Source organism: Argopecten irradians, chromosome 1, assembly GCF_041381155.1.
Source record: "Argopecten irradians isolate NY chromosome 1, Ai_NY, whole genome shotgun sequence".
NCBI classification, from domain to species: domain Eukaryota; kingdom Metazoa; phylum Mollusca; class Bivalvia; order Pectinida; family Pectinidae; genus Argopecten; species Argopecten irradians.
In genome coordinates this window covers 38,987,353-39,007,297 of record NC_091134.1, presented here as the reverse complement: position 1 = coordinate 39,007,297, position 19,945 = coordinate 38,987,353, and the positions used below count along the sequence as shown (strand labels likewise).

Genomic DNA, 19,945 nt, shown 5'->3' with positions numbered 1-19,945 from the left:
CTTGAATGAAGGTCAGGATCATTCATTTGAACAAACTTGGTAGCCCTTCATCCCAGCATCCTACAGGCCCAATATTAGTACCCTGGGCCTTCTGGTTTTTGAGAAGAAATCGTTTAAAGGATTTTAGCCTATTTGACCCCTGTGACCTTGAATGAAGGTCATAGGTCATTTATTTGTACAAACTTGGTAGCCCTTCATCCCAGCATCCTACAGGCCCAATATCAGTACCCTGGGCCTTCTGGTTCTTGAGAAGAAGTGGTTTAAATATTTTAGCCTATTTGACCCCTTTGACCTTGAATGAAGGTCAAGGTCATTCATTTGAACAAGCTTGGTAGCCCTTCATCCCAGCATGCCACAGGCCTAATATCAGGTCTCTAGGCCTCTTAGTTATTCACAAGAAGTTGTTTAAAGGATTTTAGCCTATTTGACCCCTGTGACCTTGAATAAAGGTCAAGGTCATTTATTTGAACAAACTTCGTAGCCCTTCATCCCAGCATCCTACAGGCCCAATATCAGTACCCTGGGCCTTCTGGTTCTTGAGAAGAAGTCGTTTAAAATTTTTAGCCTATTTGACCCCTTTGACCTTGAATGAAGGTCAAGGTCATTCATTTGAACAAGCTTGGTAGCCCTTCATCCCAGCATGCGACAGGCCTAATATCAGGTCTCTAGGCCTCTTAGTTATTCACAAGAAGTTGTTTAAAGGATTTTAGCCTATTTGACCCCTGTGACCTTGAATGAAGGTCAAGGTCATTTATTTGAACAAACTTCGTAGCCCTTCATCCCAGCATCCTACAGGCCCAATATCAGTACCCTGGGCCTTCTGGTTCTTGAGAAGAAGTCGTTTAAAAATTTTAGCCTATTTGACCCTGTGACCTTGAATGAAGGTCAAGGTCATTTATTTGAACAAATTTGGTAGCACTTCATCCCAGCATCCTACAGGCCGAATATCAGTACCCTTGGCCTTCTGGTTTTTGAGAAGAAGTCGTTTAAAGATTTTAGCCTATTTGACCCCTGTGACCTTGAATGAAGGTCAAGGTCATTCATTTGAACAAACTTAGTAGCCCTTCATCCCAGCAACCTACAGGCCAAATATGAGTACCCTGGGCTTTCCGGTTATTGAGAAGAAGTCGTTTGAATGAAAAGTTTACAGACGGCGGACGGTGCACGACGACGGACGGTGCATGATGACAATAGGTCATCCTGACCCTTTGGGTCAGATGACCTAAAAATCTATAATTGATTAATTACATGCTTGTACATCATAGAGATGAAGGTTATTGATAAGTTATCATGCATTTGCCACCAGAGGATCACTCCTCTCACTACCACTGACTGTGGTAATAGAGATGTTGTTGTCCGTCTATTACATCTGTACTGTATACATAGGTTATAGATTCTGTATCATGTACTTACTTTTGGACACTGTCCTGAAGGTAGCCACCAGAGGATCACTCCTCTCACTACCACTGACTGTGGTAATAGAGATGTTGTTGTCCATCTATTACACCTGTACTGTAGGTTATAGATTCTGTATCATGTACTTACTTTTGGACACTGTCCTGAAGGTAGCCACCAGAGGATCACTCCTCTCACTACCACTGACTGTGGTAATAGAGATGTTGTACCTCTGTCCATCTATTACACCTGTACTGTAGGTTATAGATTCTGTATCATGTACTTACTTTTGGACACTGTCCTGAAGGTAGCCACCAGAGGATCACTCCTCTCACTACCACTGACTGTGGTAATAAAGATGTTGTTGTCCATCTATTACACCTGTACTGTAGGTTATAGATTCTGTATCATGTACTTACTTTTGGACACTGTCCTGAAGGTAGCCACCAGAGGATCACTCCTCTCACTACCACTGACTGTGGTAATAGAGATGTTGTTGTGCATCTATTACACCTGTACTGTAGGTTATAGATTCTGTATCATGTACTTACTTTTGGACACTGTCCTGAAGGTAGCCACCAGAGGATCACTCCTCTCACTACCACTGACTGTGGTAATAGAGATGTTGTTGTCCATCTATTACACCTGTACTGTAGGTTATAGATTCTGTATCATGTACTTACTTTTGGACACTGTCCTGAAGGTAGCCACCAGAGGATCACTCCTCTCACTACCACTGATTGTGGTAATAGAGATGTTGTTGTCCATCTATTACACCTGTACTGTAGGTTATAGATTCTGTATTATGTACTTACTTTTGGACATTGTCCTGAAGGTAACCACCAGAGGATCACTCCTCTCACTACCACTGACTGTGGTAATAGAGATGTTGTTGTCCATCTATTACATCTGTACTGTATACATAGGTTATAGATTCTGTATCATGTACTTACTTTTGGACACTGTCCTGAAGGTAGCCACCAGAGGATCACTCCCCTCACTGCCACTGACTGTGGTAATAGATATGTTGTACCTCTGTCCATCTATTACACCTGTACTGTAGGTTATAGATTCTGTTGCTGTATTGGTGGGACTAAGTGATGGTGTAGTGATGACGTCATAACTAGTTTTGATGCCACTAGGGAGAGTCCAGGATAGTACTATTGTTGGACCATCAACATCTGTCACTAAAAATGATGTCGGTGTTGCTGGCACTACAATAAAATGTAAATACAATTATTGAATAAAAACAACATTTTTAATATTTTTATGTTGAAGTAAAATTGGAAGCCCAAACTTTTCAACAGTGGTAATTGTGTAAAATAAGTAACATTCGTAACAGAAGAAAAATACTCAATCGTCTGCTCCTGTTTTTGAAAGAGAAAAATTACTATTTGTCTGCGGTGGAGCATCTTAACTTAGCATCAGAAATTTTCTTAAAGCTGACAATGCAAGTAAAAAATACTAAACTGAGATCAAAACAATATATACTTGAATTTCGAGAATCGTTTATGAGACATTCCCTTGTCGAGGACAGCCATTTTTTGTTTTACATTCCGACGCACTCACCAAACCCTTTATAAAGCGTGTGAATTGACACACGTACGGTCAGTCTATCCAGGTACATACACACCTTGCAGTTGTCCACTGTGTGTCACCTACTAATACGTAAAAGAAGCTCTTATCTGTAAAGCTGTATGGGGCCTGTTTCAGAAAGAGAACATGGCAAATCCTCTAAACTATTATTTAGATGTTTGTCAAAATAAAGTTTCCACACAAGTTAATAGAAATAGCATTTTAATATCGCACTCGATGCACTCAACTGGCCATGTGTACATCACCACTTGTCCCGAACGAACGATTCTACTTAGGACACACACATATCTACGTACATGTAAAACCTAGTGCATTTTGAAGTGTTTTATTTGCTTGTATTGGACATATTTTGGGATCTGATTGACAATACATTCATGTATTAATTTAATGAAACTTTGTCAGGTGAGAGCAGTGATCATTTTCAGTTCAACATTGTTACACATGCTTGCAATAACGGGGCATGTGTATCTGAGACAAGATATGTTTAGAAGGCACACATGGGTCAAGTCCCGTGCTTTATATAGGGGGTTGGCCAGTGAAGGTAAATAACCAGAGGGAAAGACAAAATGACCACCACTTCATAGGATACGCCTGCACTGTCATAACTGGGAGATGTCTCAGAAACAATTTTCAAAAACAAAATTTAATTATATATATATTTTTTTTGAAATTTGAAATGGATGCTTTTTAACTTGCAGCTTTAAAATTCAGAACAAGAAAAATAACTTTAGGAGGATTTCTTCTCCATAGGAAAGGATAAATTTAGTAAGATAATTAAGTTAAAGAAGGTTCTTTATTGATATTTTCTCCTTAAGTTACAAAAACTTTTTTCTTTTGAAATGTTATTTTCAGCTTGGAGTAAGATAAAGTGTAAGTACATAGTTAAGGAATTCTCTGGGTTGCTGGTCAATCTAAACACTGACATTAATTTCATATCAAGGACTAGGTTAGTTTTCTGTTATTCTCCTCTGTTTTTGTTACCGACAAAGTTTTGTAGAAACTGACTGTTGTCCCCACAAAGTTGATGGAGAGATAATAAAGATTAATTTGGATTCTATGATGTACGACATGTTATTAGTCTCCTGTGATTACATTACTTACTCATAGTTATTGGAGAAGCAGATACTTGTGTAATCTGATCAGATGTACGACTGCCAGACTCCACAGAGATGACAGAGAAGGTATAGGTCTGTCCTGGTGTAAACCCCACCAACTGTACAGCCATGGTCAGCTGGGCATCGTAGAATGAGTTACCATTGATGGTTGCTGCAGGACTCCAGGACACACGGTAGCTGTTGACCTGGTCAGTGTATTCTGTAGGAGGTGTCCAGCTGATGCTGACCGTGTCTGTTCCTTCCTTTACCAGTGTAATGTCAGTCACTGCCAGTGTAGACACTGTCAATTTATAAAGATAATATTTACTTAATTTAATCAATTTAAACTACTTTATTTTAGATAAGAACCATAAAAAGTTTGCTTCAAATATATGATTATATATAACAAAGCTTAATTAAACAATTAGACAATAAGTACCTCTGTAAAATTTGACCACACAGATGTTTCCTGTTAACATAATGTTACTGTAGTGTTCAGCATCCCTCAAAACCTCTTTAACATCATTCATTGGACAACCAGTTTGTAAATTTGGTCCCAAATTATTATTGTTTTCTGTATTTTAATGACCTTAGTAAGATTCTTGATCTGATACCTTTTAATCAATGTATCAGAAAAAGCCTTCCAGGTCAATAAATCATTACAGGGTAAGAAAACCTTATTTTGACATCACAATGGTAATAATAAGGAAGTTTCATGCATTATGACGTCATTTGAATAAAGCAATTAATAACGGCCAAACCCAGGAGCCCAAATTAAGTAATGCTTTCAGTAAATAAGTTTTCTTCGTAAATGATGCGATAAAAAAAAGGTTTAGATGTTGGGTATAAAGAACAGAGATATTCCACACTTGCAGTCGTTATAAATAATGTCTTTTTAAGATATACCTTTGGTGAATTATATTTATATATATATGTATACATTGTATAATAAATTTGAAGAAAATCCTTGCAGACGAAATCTATAAGAAAACAATAATGACTGACTAGTAAGCGCTTTCACCCCATTCAGTCTGAAGAGCTCCCTTTAATGGGGCGAAAGCGCTCACTAGTCAGTCGTTATTGTTTTTATTTTTTATATACATTGTATATATATATCCCTATCCTTCATACCCTCATACAAGGATCCAGAGGGATCTTGGCACCCACCAAAGAATGATCTTTGTCTGACAAACGAAAGAAGGATCTTTTCTCTGCTTTTCAAACTTTACTACATATTACTACATATGAAATTTGAGAAAGATCCTTTGAGAACTATCTGAGATATATAACGGTAACAAATATCAATTATCAAATTCCAAGATGGTGGCCTGTCGGCCATCTTGTTGACCGATTGGTCCTAAAATTCAACATGCGCAACTAGACCAGTAGGGGAACCTACATGTGAAATTTGAGAACATTCCCTTCGCTACTTTCTGAGAAATAGCGGTAACAAACTTTATCAATCAAAATCCAAGATGGCGGCCTGGCGGCCATCTTGTTGACCGATTGGTCCCAAAATGCAATATGCACAACTACACCCCTAGGGGAACATTATATATATGTGAAATATGAGAAACAATCCCTTCAGTACTTTCTGATAAATAGCGGTAACAAACCTTATCTATCAAAATCCAAGATGGCAGCCTGTCGGCCATCTTGTTGACCGATTGGTCCCAAAATGCAATATGCACAACTAGACCCCTAGGGGAACCTACATGTGAAATTTGAGAAGAATCCCTTCAGCACTTTCTGAGAAATAGCGGTAACTAACTTTATCTATCAAAATCGAAGATGGCGGCCTGTCGGCCATCTTGTTGACCGATTGGTCCCAAAATGCAATATGCACAACTAGGGCCCTAGGGGAACCTACATGTGAAATTTGAGAAGAATCCCTTCAGTACTTTCTGAGAAATAGCGGTAACAAACTTTATCTATCAAAATCCAAGATGGCGGCCTGTCGGCCATCTTGTTCATCGATCGGTCCCAAAATGCAATATGCACAACTAGGGCCCTAGGGGAACCTACATGTGAAATTTGAGAAGAATCCCATTCAGTACTTTCTAAGATCTCAGAAATAGCGGTAACAAACTTTATCTATCAAAATCCAAGATGGCGGCCTGTCGGCCATCTTGTTCATCGATCGGTCCCAAAATGCAATATGCACAACTAGGGCCCTAGGGGAACCTACATGTGAAATTTGAGAAGAATCCCATTCAGTACTTTCTGAGATCTCAGAAATAGCGGTAACAAACTTTATCTATCAAAATCCAAGATGGCGGCCTGTCGGCCATCTTGTTCATCGATCGGTCCCAAAATGCAATATGCACAACTAGGGCCCTAGGGGAACCTACATGTGAAATTTGAGAAGAATCCCATTCAGTACTTTCTGAGATCTCAGAAATAGCGGTAACAAACTTTATCTATCAAAATCCAAGATGGCGGCCTGTCGGCCATCCTGTTGACCGATTGGTTCCAAAATGCAATATGCACAACTAGACCCCTAGGGGAACCTACATGTGAAATTGAGAGAGATCCCTTCTGTATTTTCTGAGATCTCAGAAATAGCGGTAACAAACTTTATCTATCAAAATCCAAGATGGCGGCCTGTCGGCCATCTTGTTCATCGATCGGTCCCAAAATGCAATATGCACAACTAGGGCCCTAGGGGAACCTACATGTGAAATTTGAGAAGAATCCCATTCAGTACTTTCTGAGATCTCAGAAATAGCGGTAACAAACTTTATCTATCAAAATCCAAGATGGCGGCCTGTCGGCCATCTTGTTCATCGATCGGTCCCAAAATGCAATATGCACAACTAGGGCCCTAGGGGAACCTACATGTGAAATTTGAGAAGAATCCCATTCAGTACTTTCTGAGATCTCAGAAATAGCGGTAACAAACTTTATCTATCAAAATCCAAGACGGCGGCCTGTCGGCCATCCTGTTGACCGATTGGTTCCAAAATGCAATATGCACAACTAGACCCCTAGGGGAACCTACATGTGAAATTTGAGAGAGATCCCTTCTGTACTTTCTGCGAAATAGCTGTAACAAACTTTAACTATCAAAATCCAAGATGGCTGTCTGGCAGCCATTTTGTTGACCGATTGGTCCAAAAATACAATATGCACAACTAGGGCCCTAGGGGAACCTACATATGAAATTTGAGAAAGATCCCTTCAGTACTTTCTGAGAAATAGCGGTAACAAGAATTGTTAACGGACGGAAGGACGGACGACGGACGAAAAGCGATTTGAATAGCCCACCATCTGATGATGGTGGGCTAATAAAACATATATAATGTCATACTCCAAAATCATTTGATCTAAGTCAGAATAATATTATTTTTCCTGGTAAAAAAAGAGTTGTTTATTTTAACACAGAACATAATATGCATAACAATGAAGTCAATGACATTGGTATAGCAAGCTATGTGTTATATATCAATACACAGTAAAATAAAGTGTGAAGAAATATTTTTTTTTGGTTTTTAAAAAATAAAAAAAATAATCTATTCAGTAATACAGTCATGTAAATAACAATACATTTCCCATTTGCATATCTAGGGCTCTCATTCAATTTCCATATTTGTTTTCTTTTAGATCAAATTTACCTCACTCTTCTCTCTTACCTAATTACAGATGTATTAAGAATTTGCGCTTGCATACATTTCAATCATTCGTCGCATCCATTCAAAAAAAATCACATATACAATGAAGTTTATTTGAATTTATTTCAACAACTGATTATAAATATATCAAGGGAAGAAATATTTCAGATAATGATAATCACTATTTAGTGCATTTTGTACATACTTGTGACACACATTCCCCCAGCGGTAGAATAGCCATTGCTGTCAAAGTAGCCTGATTTACATCTACAAACGTTGGTAGTCCCAGCATCATCCTGGACACATTCAGAATTGGAGTCAGCACAGTTTACTCCATCACCACATCCAACAGTGAGACCAGCATCTGGAAAAAAGGTATGTAGTTTAAGTTTGTTAAATCTATCAAATTAAAAAAAAGTAACAGTTTAGTGTGAATTCTGCCAATATAAAGCCCTTAAAATCTGGTCATAAACATGATTTTGTAAAAATAAAAGAATGTCTGATAATACATACTCTCCTAATAAATCTAATTAAAGTTACACATATCAATATAGTGGATATGTATCGTGGGATATCTTCCTCCATAAGGAAATCATTGGCTTCACTCTTTTAGATTAAATAATTTTTTGTTTGTATTTGAATCAAATGGATTGGTTTTTAAGTCACATCCATATATTTTTATCACATTAATTGACATAAGCAGTACATAAACCATAATTAACCTGATTATTGTTTCTTTCCATATTCTATTGGGGAATTAAAAATTTGTAATTTCTATGTACATCAATTCATTCATAAAATATAACCATCATTATGGACATATATTCTTTATGGCGACACATGCTTTTCAGCACAATAGCACAAATTACTATCAATTAATTAACACCGAAGTGACACAGTTTATAGTTCGGTCAGGCTCAGCTAATGTCATAATACAGTTAATCTCATGAAGTGTGTACAATGCCCTCAAGTAAGAGTTTCTATGGGCCATGGAATTATAAACTTACTAATAGTGATAGATGTCCCACTTGTCTGTACCTCCTGTGGGCTGCTGCGACTCCCATCTTCTATAGATTTAACAGAGAAATTATACATCTGTCCGGATACAAATCCGGTCAGTCGGACTGATGTGGTCTTAGCAGCATCGTAGGAAGACGTTCTATTAGATAACACTGGTGTCCAGTGTACCTCGTACCTACTGACCTGGTCTACCCCCGGGGATGGAGCATTCCATGTTATAGTCACTGTACTGGTACCTTCTACTCCCACAGACAAACTTGTCACGACCAACCCACTCACTGTAAATAATACCACAAATGCAATTAGTCTGGCATACAAATTAAGTCTGGAGAAAAAACTAAATTCTGATTACATTATTATATTCCTAACTCAATATTGAAATCTATATAGCTCCTAAACAAAAGATCAATTCAATTCAAAACTCAATTTAAAAAGCTACACCTTAGAATAATTTCATTACTTCAGATCAACAAGTTTAAACGTGCAAATGCTAATCTTGATAAATTTAAGAGACTATTTTCCCATTCATCTGCAATCTACCTTTTGTTCTGTAATTGATGTAGCTATATAGAAACATCTTAACACAGTAAAAAATCAGCATTCTTAAATAATACTTGGCTACACTTACTTTGATTAACATTTATCGGATACTTCATCAGCTGAGCCGTATACTACAGCTGTAAATTATCATTACTGTTAAGATTGAATTCAACCTCCAAATGTTTTGTTTCCTTTCCACATCTCGTCATCCTTCTTGTATGAATTTACTATACTGGTGTGTAAAAGTTTGTATTGATCTGATGTGTGTTATAATACTTTATACAAATATACTCACTTTACCCTCAGGTTCTCTTTTCAGATATCATAGTTACCATAGTTACATACTTACTGTCTGTACACAATCCACCAGTTGCACTGTATCCATTGTTGTCATTGTAACCAGATTTACACTTATACACATTATATGGTTACCATGGTTTCATACTTACTGTCTGTACAAACTCCACCAGGTGTACTAGCCATTGTTGTCATAGTAACTGTTTTCCACATACACACATTTTATGGTTTCCATGGGAACATACTTATTGTCTGTACACACTCTACCAGTGTAATGCAGCCATTATAGTCATAGTAACCAGATTTACACATGAACACAGTACATGGTCACCATGGTTACATACTTATTGTCTGTACACACTCTACCAGGTGTAATGCAGCCATTATAGTCATAGTAACCAGATTTACACATGAACACAGTACATGGTCACCATGGTTACATACTTATTGTCTGTACACACTCTACCAGGTGTAATGCAGCCATTATAGTCATAGTAACCAGATTACACATGAACACAGTACATGGTCACCATGGTTACATACTTATTGTCTGTACACACTCTACCAGGTGTAATGCAGCCATTATAGTCATAGTAACCAGATTTACACATGAACACAGTACATGGTCACCATGGTTACATACTTATTGTCTGTACACACTCTACCAGGTGTAATGCAGCCATTATAGTCATAGTAACCAGATTACACATGAACACAGTACATGGTCACCATGGTTACATACTTATTGTCTGTACACACTCTACCAAGTGTAATGCAGCCATTATAGTAACCAGATTTATGCACATAAACATTACATGGTTACCATGGTAACATTCTTATTGTCTGTACACACTGTACCAGGTGTAATGAAGCCATTATAGTCATAGTAGCCAGATTAACAAATATAAACATTACATGGTTACCATGGTAACATTCTTATTGTCTGTACACACTGTACCAGGTGTAATGAAGCCATTATAGTCATAGTAACCGGTTTACACATATAAACATTACATGGTTACCATGGTAACAGTCTTATTGTCTGTACACACTGTACCAGGTGTAATGAAGCCATTATAGTCATAGTAACCAGATTTATGCACATAAACATTACATGGTTACCATGGTAACATTCTTATTGTCTGTACACACTGTACCAGGTGTAATGAAGCCATTATAGTCATAGTAACCAGATTTATGCACATAAACATTACATGGTTACCATGGTAACATTATTATTGTCTGTACACACTCCACCAGGTGTAATAAAGCCATTATAGTCATAGTAACCAGATTTATGCACATAAACATTACATGGTTACCATGGTAACATTCTTATTGTCTGTACACACTGTACCAGGTGTAATGAAGCCATTATAGTCATAGTAACCAGATTTATGCACATAAACATTACATGGTTACCATGGTAACATTATTATTGTCTGTACAACACTCCACCAGGTGTAATAAAGCCATTATAGTCATAGTAACCAGATTTATGCACATAAACATTACATGGTTACCATGGTAACATTCTTATTGTCTGTACACACTGTACCAGGTGTAATGAAGCCATTATAGTCATAGTAGCCAGATTTACAAATATAAACATTACATGATACCCGTGGTTACATACTGCTTTGTCTGTACACATTCCACCAGGTGTAATGAAGCCATTATAGTCATAGTAACCAGATTTACACATATAAACATTACATGGTTACCATGGTAACATTCTTATTGTCTGTACACACTCTACCAGGTGTAATGCAGCCATTATAGTCATAGTAACCAGATTACACATGAACACAATACATGGTCACCATGGTTACATACTTATTGTCTGTACACATTCCACCAGGTGTAATGCCATTATAGTCATAGTAACCAGATTTATGCACATAAACATTACATGGTTACCATGGTAACATTCTTATTGTCTGTACACACTGTACCAGGTGTAATGAAGCCATTATAGTCATAGTAGCCAGATTTACACATATAAACATTACATGGTACCCGTGGTTACATACTTATTGTCTGTACACACTCCACCAGGTGTAATAAAGTCATTATAGTCATAGTAACCAGATTTACACATATAAACATTACATGGTACCTGTGGTTACATAATTATTGTCTGTACACACTCCACCAGGTGTAATAAAGCCATTATAGTCATAGTAACCAAATTTACACATATACACATTATATGGTTACCATGGTTACATACTTACTGTCTTAATGTCTTTACACAATCCACCAGTTGTACTGTAGCCATTGTTGTCATTGTAACCAATTTACACATATACACATTATATGGTTACCATGGTTACATACTTACTGTCTTACTGTCTGTACACACTCAATCAGTTGTACTGTAGCCATTGTTGTCATTGTAACCAATTTACACATATACACATTATATGGTTACCATGGTTACATACTTACTGTCTTACTGTCTGTACACACTCAATCAGTTGTACTGTAGCCATTGTTGTCATTGTAACCACCAATTTACACATACACACAGTACATGGTCACCATGGTTACATACTTACTGTCTGTACACACTCCACCAGTTGCACTGTAGCCATTGTTGTCATAGTAACCAGATTTACACACACACACAGTACATGGTTACCATGGTTACATACTTACTGTCTGTACACACTCCACCAGTTGTACTGTAGCCATTGTTGTCATAGTAACCAGATTTGCACCTACACACAGTACATGGTCACCATGGTTACATACTTACTGTCTGTACACACTCCACCAGTTGCACTGTAGCCATTGTTGTCATAGTAACCAGATTTACACACACACACAGTACATGGTTACCATGGTTACATACTTACTGTCTGTACACACTCCACCAGATGTGCTGTAGCCATTGTTGTCATAGTAACCAGATTTACACCTACACACATTTCCAGCTGTACACTCAGAATTCACATCTCCACACAGAATTGTACCACAGGGCTGACTCAGCTCAGCCTCTAGAAAGATAGTGAACAAAAAGGAACGATAATTCAAAGATCGCTAAGACTTGTACAAGTAATGGATAGTGGATAAATACAGGACAGTTTAATTCCTTGTTTCTTGATAATTGTCAGTCATATTTCATGCAGCGGGGTGGAAAGTTTGATATTTTTCATGAGATGGGATATAACTGTTAGGCATCAAGGAACAAGGAATATTATAATTGAAACATTTTTTTACGTCTTTGTCCTTAGGTCTAGATTATGTCTTAACTGACACAATACATGTATTTCAAACTGCCGTGATATACCTATTTACCCCTCTTTATTTATTTCCAGCTTGCTATTTAAGTTCCACACATGGGTGCAGTTTTCCAAAAGAATTCACATGAAATAATCAAATGCACGTAAAAATGTTGAAAGATATATTATATTTTCAGTTTTCTAATTACAAAAGGTTTACCCATCAAAACAATATTGGTCAATATTGAGTGAAAATATCAAAACTGATATTTTTTCACCATAAAACCACATATTTGACTGTGAAAAATTTAATTAATATTTTTTTTATTACATTTTTTGCAGTAAAATATAAGGTTTTACAGTGAACATAAAAGGGATATACTTCACTCCAGTGAAAATATCAAGTTTGATATTTTCACTTGTTTTTGACCAATCGGAATGCAGCATTGACAGTGAAAAATCCTTTTGATAGTTATGTCATTACTTTGTGCACAAAAAATGATGCCACTCCTGCAAAAAAAATATCAAAGTTTACACCTCACTCGATGAAATATGTAAATGATATTCATCAAGAAACAAGGAATATCCTCTATTCATTCAGATAAATAAACTTGTTTATAAGATCCTTTCCCATATTCAAATAAATATTTCTACATAATTAACACAGAACTATTGTAAGTATTTCCAAGGTACCATTATAACTTGTATATATCTGGAAACATGCTGTGTCTATAACTTTATAATGACTTCATTGATAGGCTATTCCACAAAAGTTGAAAGCGTCTGTTGAAAATCAAGATTGAGATAAGGATGATTGATGTAAAGATGTTGGTTCCTTAAACAGTGTTTGTGTATATATAAAATACAGAACTATTTCTGAAAATTTCATAATCAATTACAAATTTACTATATTAGGGAAAAAGACCTTTATTGAGTTTTGATTTTAGATCAATTGATTTCACTGCATTGCAATTTTTGTTTATTGCCTTGTAATCATATTGATAAGAAATAAATTCCAAGTTGTTTAATAATTACACTGTAAGAAGAATACAACATATTCTAGACTCCAATTTCTTGAAACTAACTCATCAGTAAAGGTCAAAAGTTTTGAAATCAGTTATATAAAGTACTTCTTAAATTAAGTAATGATAAGTGTATTTTCTTTCAAGAAATCAGAGTGAGGTAATTGAGTGCAGATAATTGATTAAAATAGAAATTTTCAAAAAACAAATAGATAAGAGGAAGTTATCAAATATGCAAAACAAGAAACATAAACTAGAATTATGTCAGTATAACATGAAAAGCCGCTGCAATAACGAATTTTTATTGCTTCATCTTAAAAACAATCTATCCTACAGATCCGATGTTACCTACGAAACATGTGTGTTGAATTACTCCACTAAAGCATGTGCCTTATTTTCATATTTTAAAAGCTGACTTACTTGTGGTGACTGTAGCAGAATCATCAGATTCAATTTGCTGTGGAGTAAGACGACTTCCTGACTCAATTGATGTGACCTTGAACACATATGTTGTACTCTGTGACAGCCCTGTTATAGCTGCTGATGTTGCTTTCCCAGCTGATAAGGATCCTAATGGATTACCACCCTGTGTCCAGGTCACAGTGTAACTGGACACCTGGGAGGGAGTGGCAGATTCTGTCCAGCTGATGGTAACACCAGTGGTGGTCACTAATGTGTCGGTAACACTGGTCACCTTTAGGACAGCCACTGAAAATAACATGACTCATATAATAAACAACTGACTGTAAAAAACGTTGTGAAATCAAAATGATTATCACATTAATTCAATAATAATAGTCAATTTTAAATAGTACAAATAACATAAAATAGTATGTATTTACAACATTTAATAAAACAATATTCAAACCATCATCACATTTACATTTATAAAATAATGAAATAACCATACCTATAAATTCACACATTAATTTACACAAACATGATATATAGTTCACAAACACTGTATAACATATATGTCTATACTAAAATGGTTTGGCATCTTTGGGGTAGACTCAACCTGACACTTCTACATGTGATACCATTCCTTCTCTCAGTTTAGGCAGTGGGTAAATTGTAGCTGTGTAGACTAAGTCTCACAGATTACTACAAATCGTCAGGGCTTTTTTCTAGGTAAATACGGAAAAGGCCCCTGTGTGAATTTGGGAAAATTCATTGGCATATCGACATTAATGTTCTTTTGTCAAAAGGCAATAAAATGACCATTTTATCTCTTTTTTATGGCTTCAATGACAGATACTAATAGTACCTCGATTTATCTAGGTGCTCCCACTGAAAATAATCGTATTCATTCTTCATTTTGTCTTTCAATTCAAAATATATACCGGTAGAGGGAAAGAAAGATTCATTAAGTCCATGTTCAGTAGGAGAAAATACAAAATTTATCTTTAATATGTAATTTAAACTGCATGATGTTCATAAAACGTTTTTAAATAGAAAAGTATTCTGCCCTAAATAAAACACAAATGTAACTGATCAACGCAGAAATTATCGCGAATACACTCTGTATATTATAATAGAAGTTTGAAAATGAAATATATTACACTAAGTATGGATTCAAACAAAATGTTTAATTTACAACTTATATTTGTCAGACCTATTAAATAGCAGACAAAACCTCGAAATTAGACTGTCACTCATCACAGTACTGACACAACACGCTAACCATACCAAACTGAAAGTCGGCCATGTGTCAAAAATACATACTGACAGGACTTCGGATAATGTGCTTGAGGTGTTAATTAATTGGCGATTGCCTTTCATAATCCAATTTTCATGCCTGGTTACTGTTTTGCGTCTGTATCTTGGTTAGTATACCTGCATTCTCGGCCAGTCGACTCACCTGTCATGGCCGCCATTTTTTTGGTGCTTTCGATTGCAAATCCCAAAAGTGGTGGGACAATATATTAGTAGGCCAATCTAAAATATTTTCAGATTGGGAAAAAATCGATGAAATTGGGAAAATTCTAGCCTAAATTTCACTGGGAATGGGGCTGAATATCGGCCCCTGAGAGACCCTAGAAAAAGCCCTGATCGTATACGTAGCAGATTATATTGTGGCTGTGCAGACTTTGCGGTAACAGATTACCACAATACTGCAAGCATATCACAATTTGTGCAACCAAGCTTCACTTGGGTTGCAAACCTAATCCAGAGAAGAAATAGCACCTTATATTGTCACTACCAACTACCCCTTAGACTCAGACTGGTTTAGCACGTTGGGCTTGTCACCAGATGTCAGCAGGGTAGTAAGAAGAGTTATATAAGTACACAATAGAATCATGATCACAAGCTAATGAATTTTTTGGGCAATTTGATGAGAAATAATCAGCTATTCCTTATTCCGAATAAAATGAATCTCAAAACTCAGACAAATGTCAATGATATGAAAATAATATGGATGAGTACCCCAAACTCCTCAATTTTATATCAATAAGAAAAAGAACATTTCAAGCTTTCAACAGGCTATCAACAGAAAAAAAACAACAAAGAAAGCTGCTATCAGGATAATGTATATCAAGGTAGATAAAAGATGATATCTTGACTGCTCAAAATAATTTGGTTTTTTGTTTATTTACTAGCTAATATCTGCTGATGAATAAAATAATTTTCTTTCAATAAACTACATTTTCTTTAGGAAAAATTTAGGTTTCTTAAAATCTACCATGGATATAATATTGGTTCCAGTACCTTTTACTGTAGCATTTGTCTGTTATTGTTTGCCCCATATAAATTTAAGATACAACTATACTAAATTAAATTTTCAATAATAGAATTAATGGTGTGGTAGGAGTGCCGCTAATTGATGCTGAGTAGGTTGTTTCAATATTTCAACAAGAGATCCTAGAGGGATCTTGGCGACCATCAAAGAATGATCTATGTCTGACAATGGAAAGAGGGATCTTTTCCCTGCTTTTCAAACTTTTTCTATCATACTATATGTAGAATTTGAGACATATTGTTTCAGTTAACTTTCTGAGAAACAGCAGTAACAAACTTCAACCATGAAATCCAGGATGGCGGCCGGTTGGCCATCTTGTTGACTGATCAGTCTCAAAAGGCACTATGCACAACTAGGGCCCAAGGGGAACCTTCGTATAGAATCACTTCAGTAATTTCTGAGAAATAGCAGTAACTATCAAAATCCAATATGGCGGCCCTAAGGCCATAGGGGAACCTACAGTTATTCTGAGAAATAGCGATAACAAACTCTAACTATCAAAATCCAAGATGGTTGCCAGGTGGCCATCTTGTTGACCAAAATGCCTTATGCAAAACTAAGGCCCAAGGGGAACCTAAATGTGAAATTTGAGAAGGATCCCTTCAGTATTTTCTGAGATATAGCAGCTTCAGCTATCAAAATCCAAGATGGCGACTGGTCGGCCATCTTGTTGACCGATGGGTCCCAATATACAATATGCACAACTAAGGTCCTAGGAGAACCAACATATGGAATTTGAGAAAGACCCCTTTAGCACTTTCTGAGATATAGCAGTAACAAACTTCAACTACAAAAATCCAAGATGGCGGCCTGTCAGCCATCTTGTTGACTGATCAGTCCTAAAATGCAATATGCAAAACTAGGGTCCTAGGGTAATGTAATATGATATTTGATAAAGATCCCTTCAGTGCTTTCTGAGAAATAGTTGTAGTTTTTTTTAGTAATTATCACCAAGACTCTGACAATTAAAAAAATTAGCAAATTTGACTCCAAAAGTTTAATTTTGAATCACAACCATATAATGATGCTATTGATACCATACAAATATGCTATCCAATACATAGGTTCAGAGAGGAAGTAATTTATATGAAAAAAGTAGCCTAATTGACCTTTTTGACCCCGCGTCTATTGCTGTCTCAAGCCTCGGGGGTTCAGCCCTATCATATTTGTACAATTTCAAATCCCAACCCTATAAGGATGCTACCATTGCATTATGAGTGCTCTTCCATGCTTATAGTTGCAGAGAAGAAGTCATTTATATCGAAATAACTAAATTGACCCCTTTTGACCCCACCCCTCAAGCCCCCGGGGGGGCATGCTATTGATACCATACAAATATGCTATCCAATACATAGGTTCAGAGAGGAAGTAATTTATATGAAAAAAGTAGCCTAATTGACCTTTTTGACCCCGCATCTATTGCCGTCTCAGGCCTCTGGGGTCGGCCCTATCATTTGTACAATTTCAAATCCCAACCCTATAAGAATGCTACCATTGCATTATGTGTGATCTTCCATGCTTAATTGCAGAGAAGAAGTCATTTATATGGAAATAACTAAATTGACCCCTTTTGACCCCACCCCTCAGGCCACTGGGGGGTTAGCCCCATCATTAGTACAATTTTGAATCCCCACCCTATAAGGAAGCTACCATTGCATTATGGGTGCTATCCCATTCTTGATTTCAGAGAAGAAGTCGTTTATATGAAAATAGTCAAATTGACCCCTTTTGACCCTGCCCCTCAGGCCCCCCAGAGGGTCAGCCCTATCATTTCTACAATTTTGAATCCCAACCCTAAAAGGATGCTACCATTGCATTATGGGTGCTATCCCATGCTTGGTTTCAGAGAAGAAGTGTTCATATGGAAATAGCCAAATTTACCCCTTTTGACCCCGCCCCTCAGACCCCTGGGGGTCAGCCCCATCATTTGTACAATTTTCAGTTAGTACCCCATAAGGATGCTACCAGTCAAATTTTGTTTAAATCCGACCAGAGGTTATGGAGAAGAAGTCGATTGTTGACGGACGATGTACGACGGATGCCGGACGACAGACGCCGGACGCTGCAGTATCCCGCATATGCTCACCTCGGTCCTTCGGACCAGATGAGCTAACAATACACAACTTACTTGAGGTACAAACACCACCAGGTGTATAAACAATACACAACTTACTTGAGGTACACACACCACCAGGTGTATAAACAATACACAACTTACTTGTGGTACACACACCACCAGGTGTACAGTGGACCCTCGATAATTTGGACACCTTCGTTCCCAGTCTAAACCGTCCGGATTACGAGTTTTCCGGACTGCCGAATTCCGTGCTCTTAGTCAATTAAATTATCACGTACGAGTTACTCCCCTTGACCTTGTAATCGATGACAGGCTTTTATGTAATATACGTGTATTATAATCAATACTTCGTTTGTTATGTTTTATAGGTATTTATATATTATTACGTTAAGAATAATAAATAAACGTATTCCTTTTTCAAAATACGAAACCTAAAGCCATAGTTAATTGTATACTATGTATGCATATAGCTACGTATCCCACTCTTGATCTGTCGTACGGCAAATTGCCTAACCAAAGATCAATATCATCTACGTTGTTGGCATAAAAAAAAACTATGATAACAAATAATTTTGAACACTTTAGGAACTCATATAATTGTTATTTTGTATAATGTGTGTTTTTAATGACAATTTCTACAAGTCTTTGCTTTCTGACTTACAGACGTGTGTAACAACCACGCGCCCGCGTTCACTTCTAACTTCCTGCACAATGTCACACACTTTATGGCATGTGCCGGGCGCCGTAGCCTTTATATCTTATACCACAGACGATGAATTATAATAGATTTACATACATTTAAAAATCTTATTAATTTTGTAAGTATTATCTCACTTTATTGTATCTGATACTCATATCAATATATATTCTGCATGCGAAACAAGTAATGTATCTACAGCATACATACCCGTACCCAAGCTCAAACTTCATGTTTAAAAAGCGTGTGGCTAAAAATATATATTGCATACACTGAAGTTTGATCTCCTATAGAAAACCAATGAACCGTTACATGACTGCATGTACCCGTGTGAAAGGTGTTCAGGTAAACGCCTTGTGTCTATGACCTGGCAGCCGTCGTTATGACAACACACTCAGTGTCAAATGATAGTGTGTATTGTACACATGACTGAGATGGCCTTGGATTTTCTCGGCACGTGGCGACAACAAATTGTCCGGATTATTGCAGGAATTTATTAGCGAAAATTACGTTCCGTTCCCAAAATGGAGTTCCGGATTCGGAATACCGAATTTCCAGACTAGTGAGTATAAATAACGTTACGGAAATCCGTTCCCTGACATTTCCGTCCGGATGGTGAGTTTTCCGGA

At 36.9% G+C, this 19,945-nt stretch overlaps 1 protein-coding gene across 1 annotated transcript in view; it reads right to left on the bottom strand.

Annotated features, from left to right (window-relative positions):
- LOC138325233 (receptor-type tyrosine-protein phosphatase eta-like) overlaps window positions 1–19,945 on the bottom strand; it is a 61,140-nt gene that overhangs the window by 32,786 nt on the left and 8,409 nt on the right. Inside the window, exons 4-12 of the mRNA XM_069270778.1 lie at window positions 14,223–14,510; window positions 12,415–12,555; window positions 8,704–8,994; window positions 7,902–8,060; window positions 4,093–4,386; window positions 2,349–2,609; window positions 1,947–2,003; window positions 1,683–1,739; window positions 1,414–1,470 (exon numbers count right to left, since the gene is read on the bottom strand). Coding sequence (XP_069126879.1) covers window positions 1,414–1,470; window positions 1,683–1,739; window positions 1,947–2,003; window positions 2,349–2,609; window positions 4,093–4,386; window positions 7,902–8,060; window positions 8,704–8,994; window positions 12,415–12,555; window positions 14,223–14,510 — 1,605 coding nt within the window. The remainder of the gene's footprint in view (window positions 1–1,413; window positions 1,471–1,682; window positions 1,740–1,946; window positions 2,004–2,348; window positions 2,610–4,092; window positions 4,387–7,901; window positions 8,061–8,703; window positions 8,995–12,414; window positions 12,556–14,222; window positions 14,511–19,945) is intronic.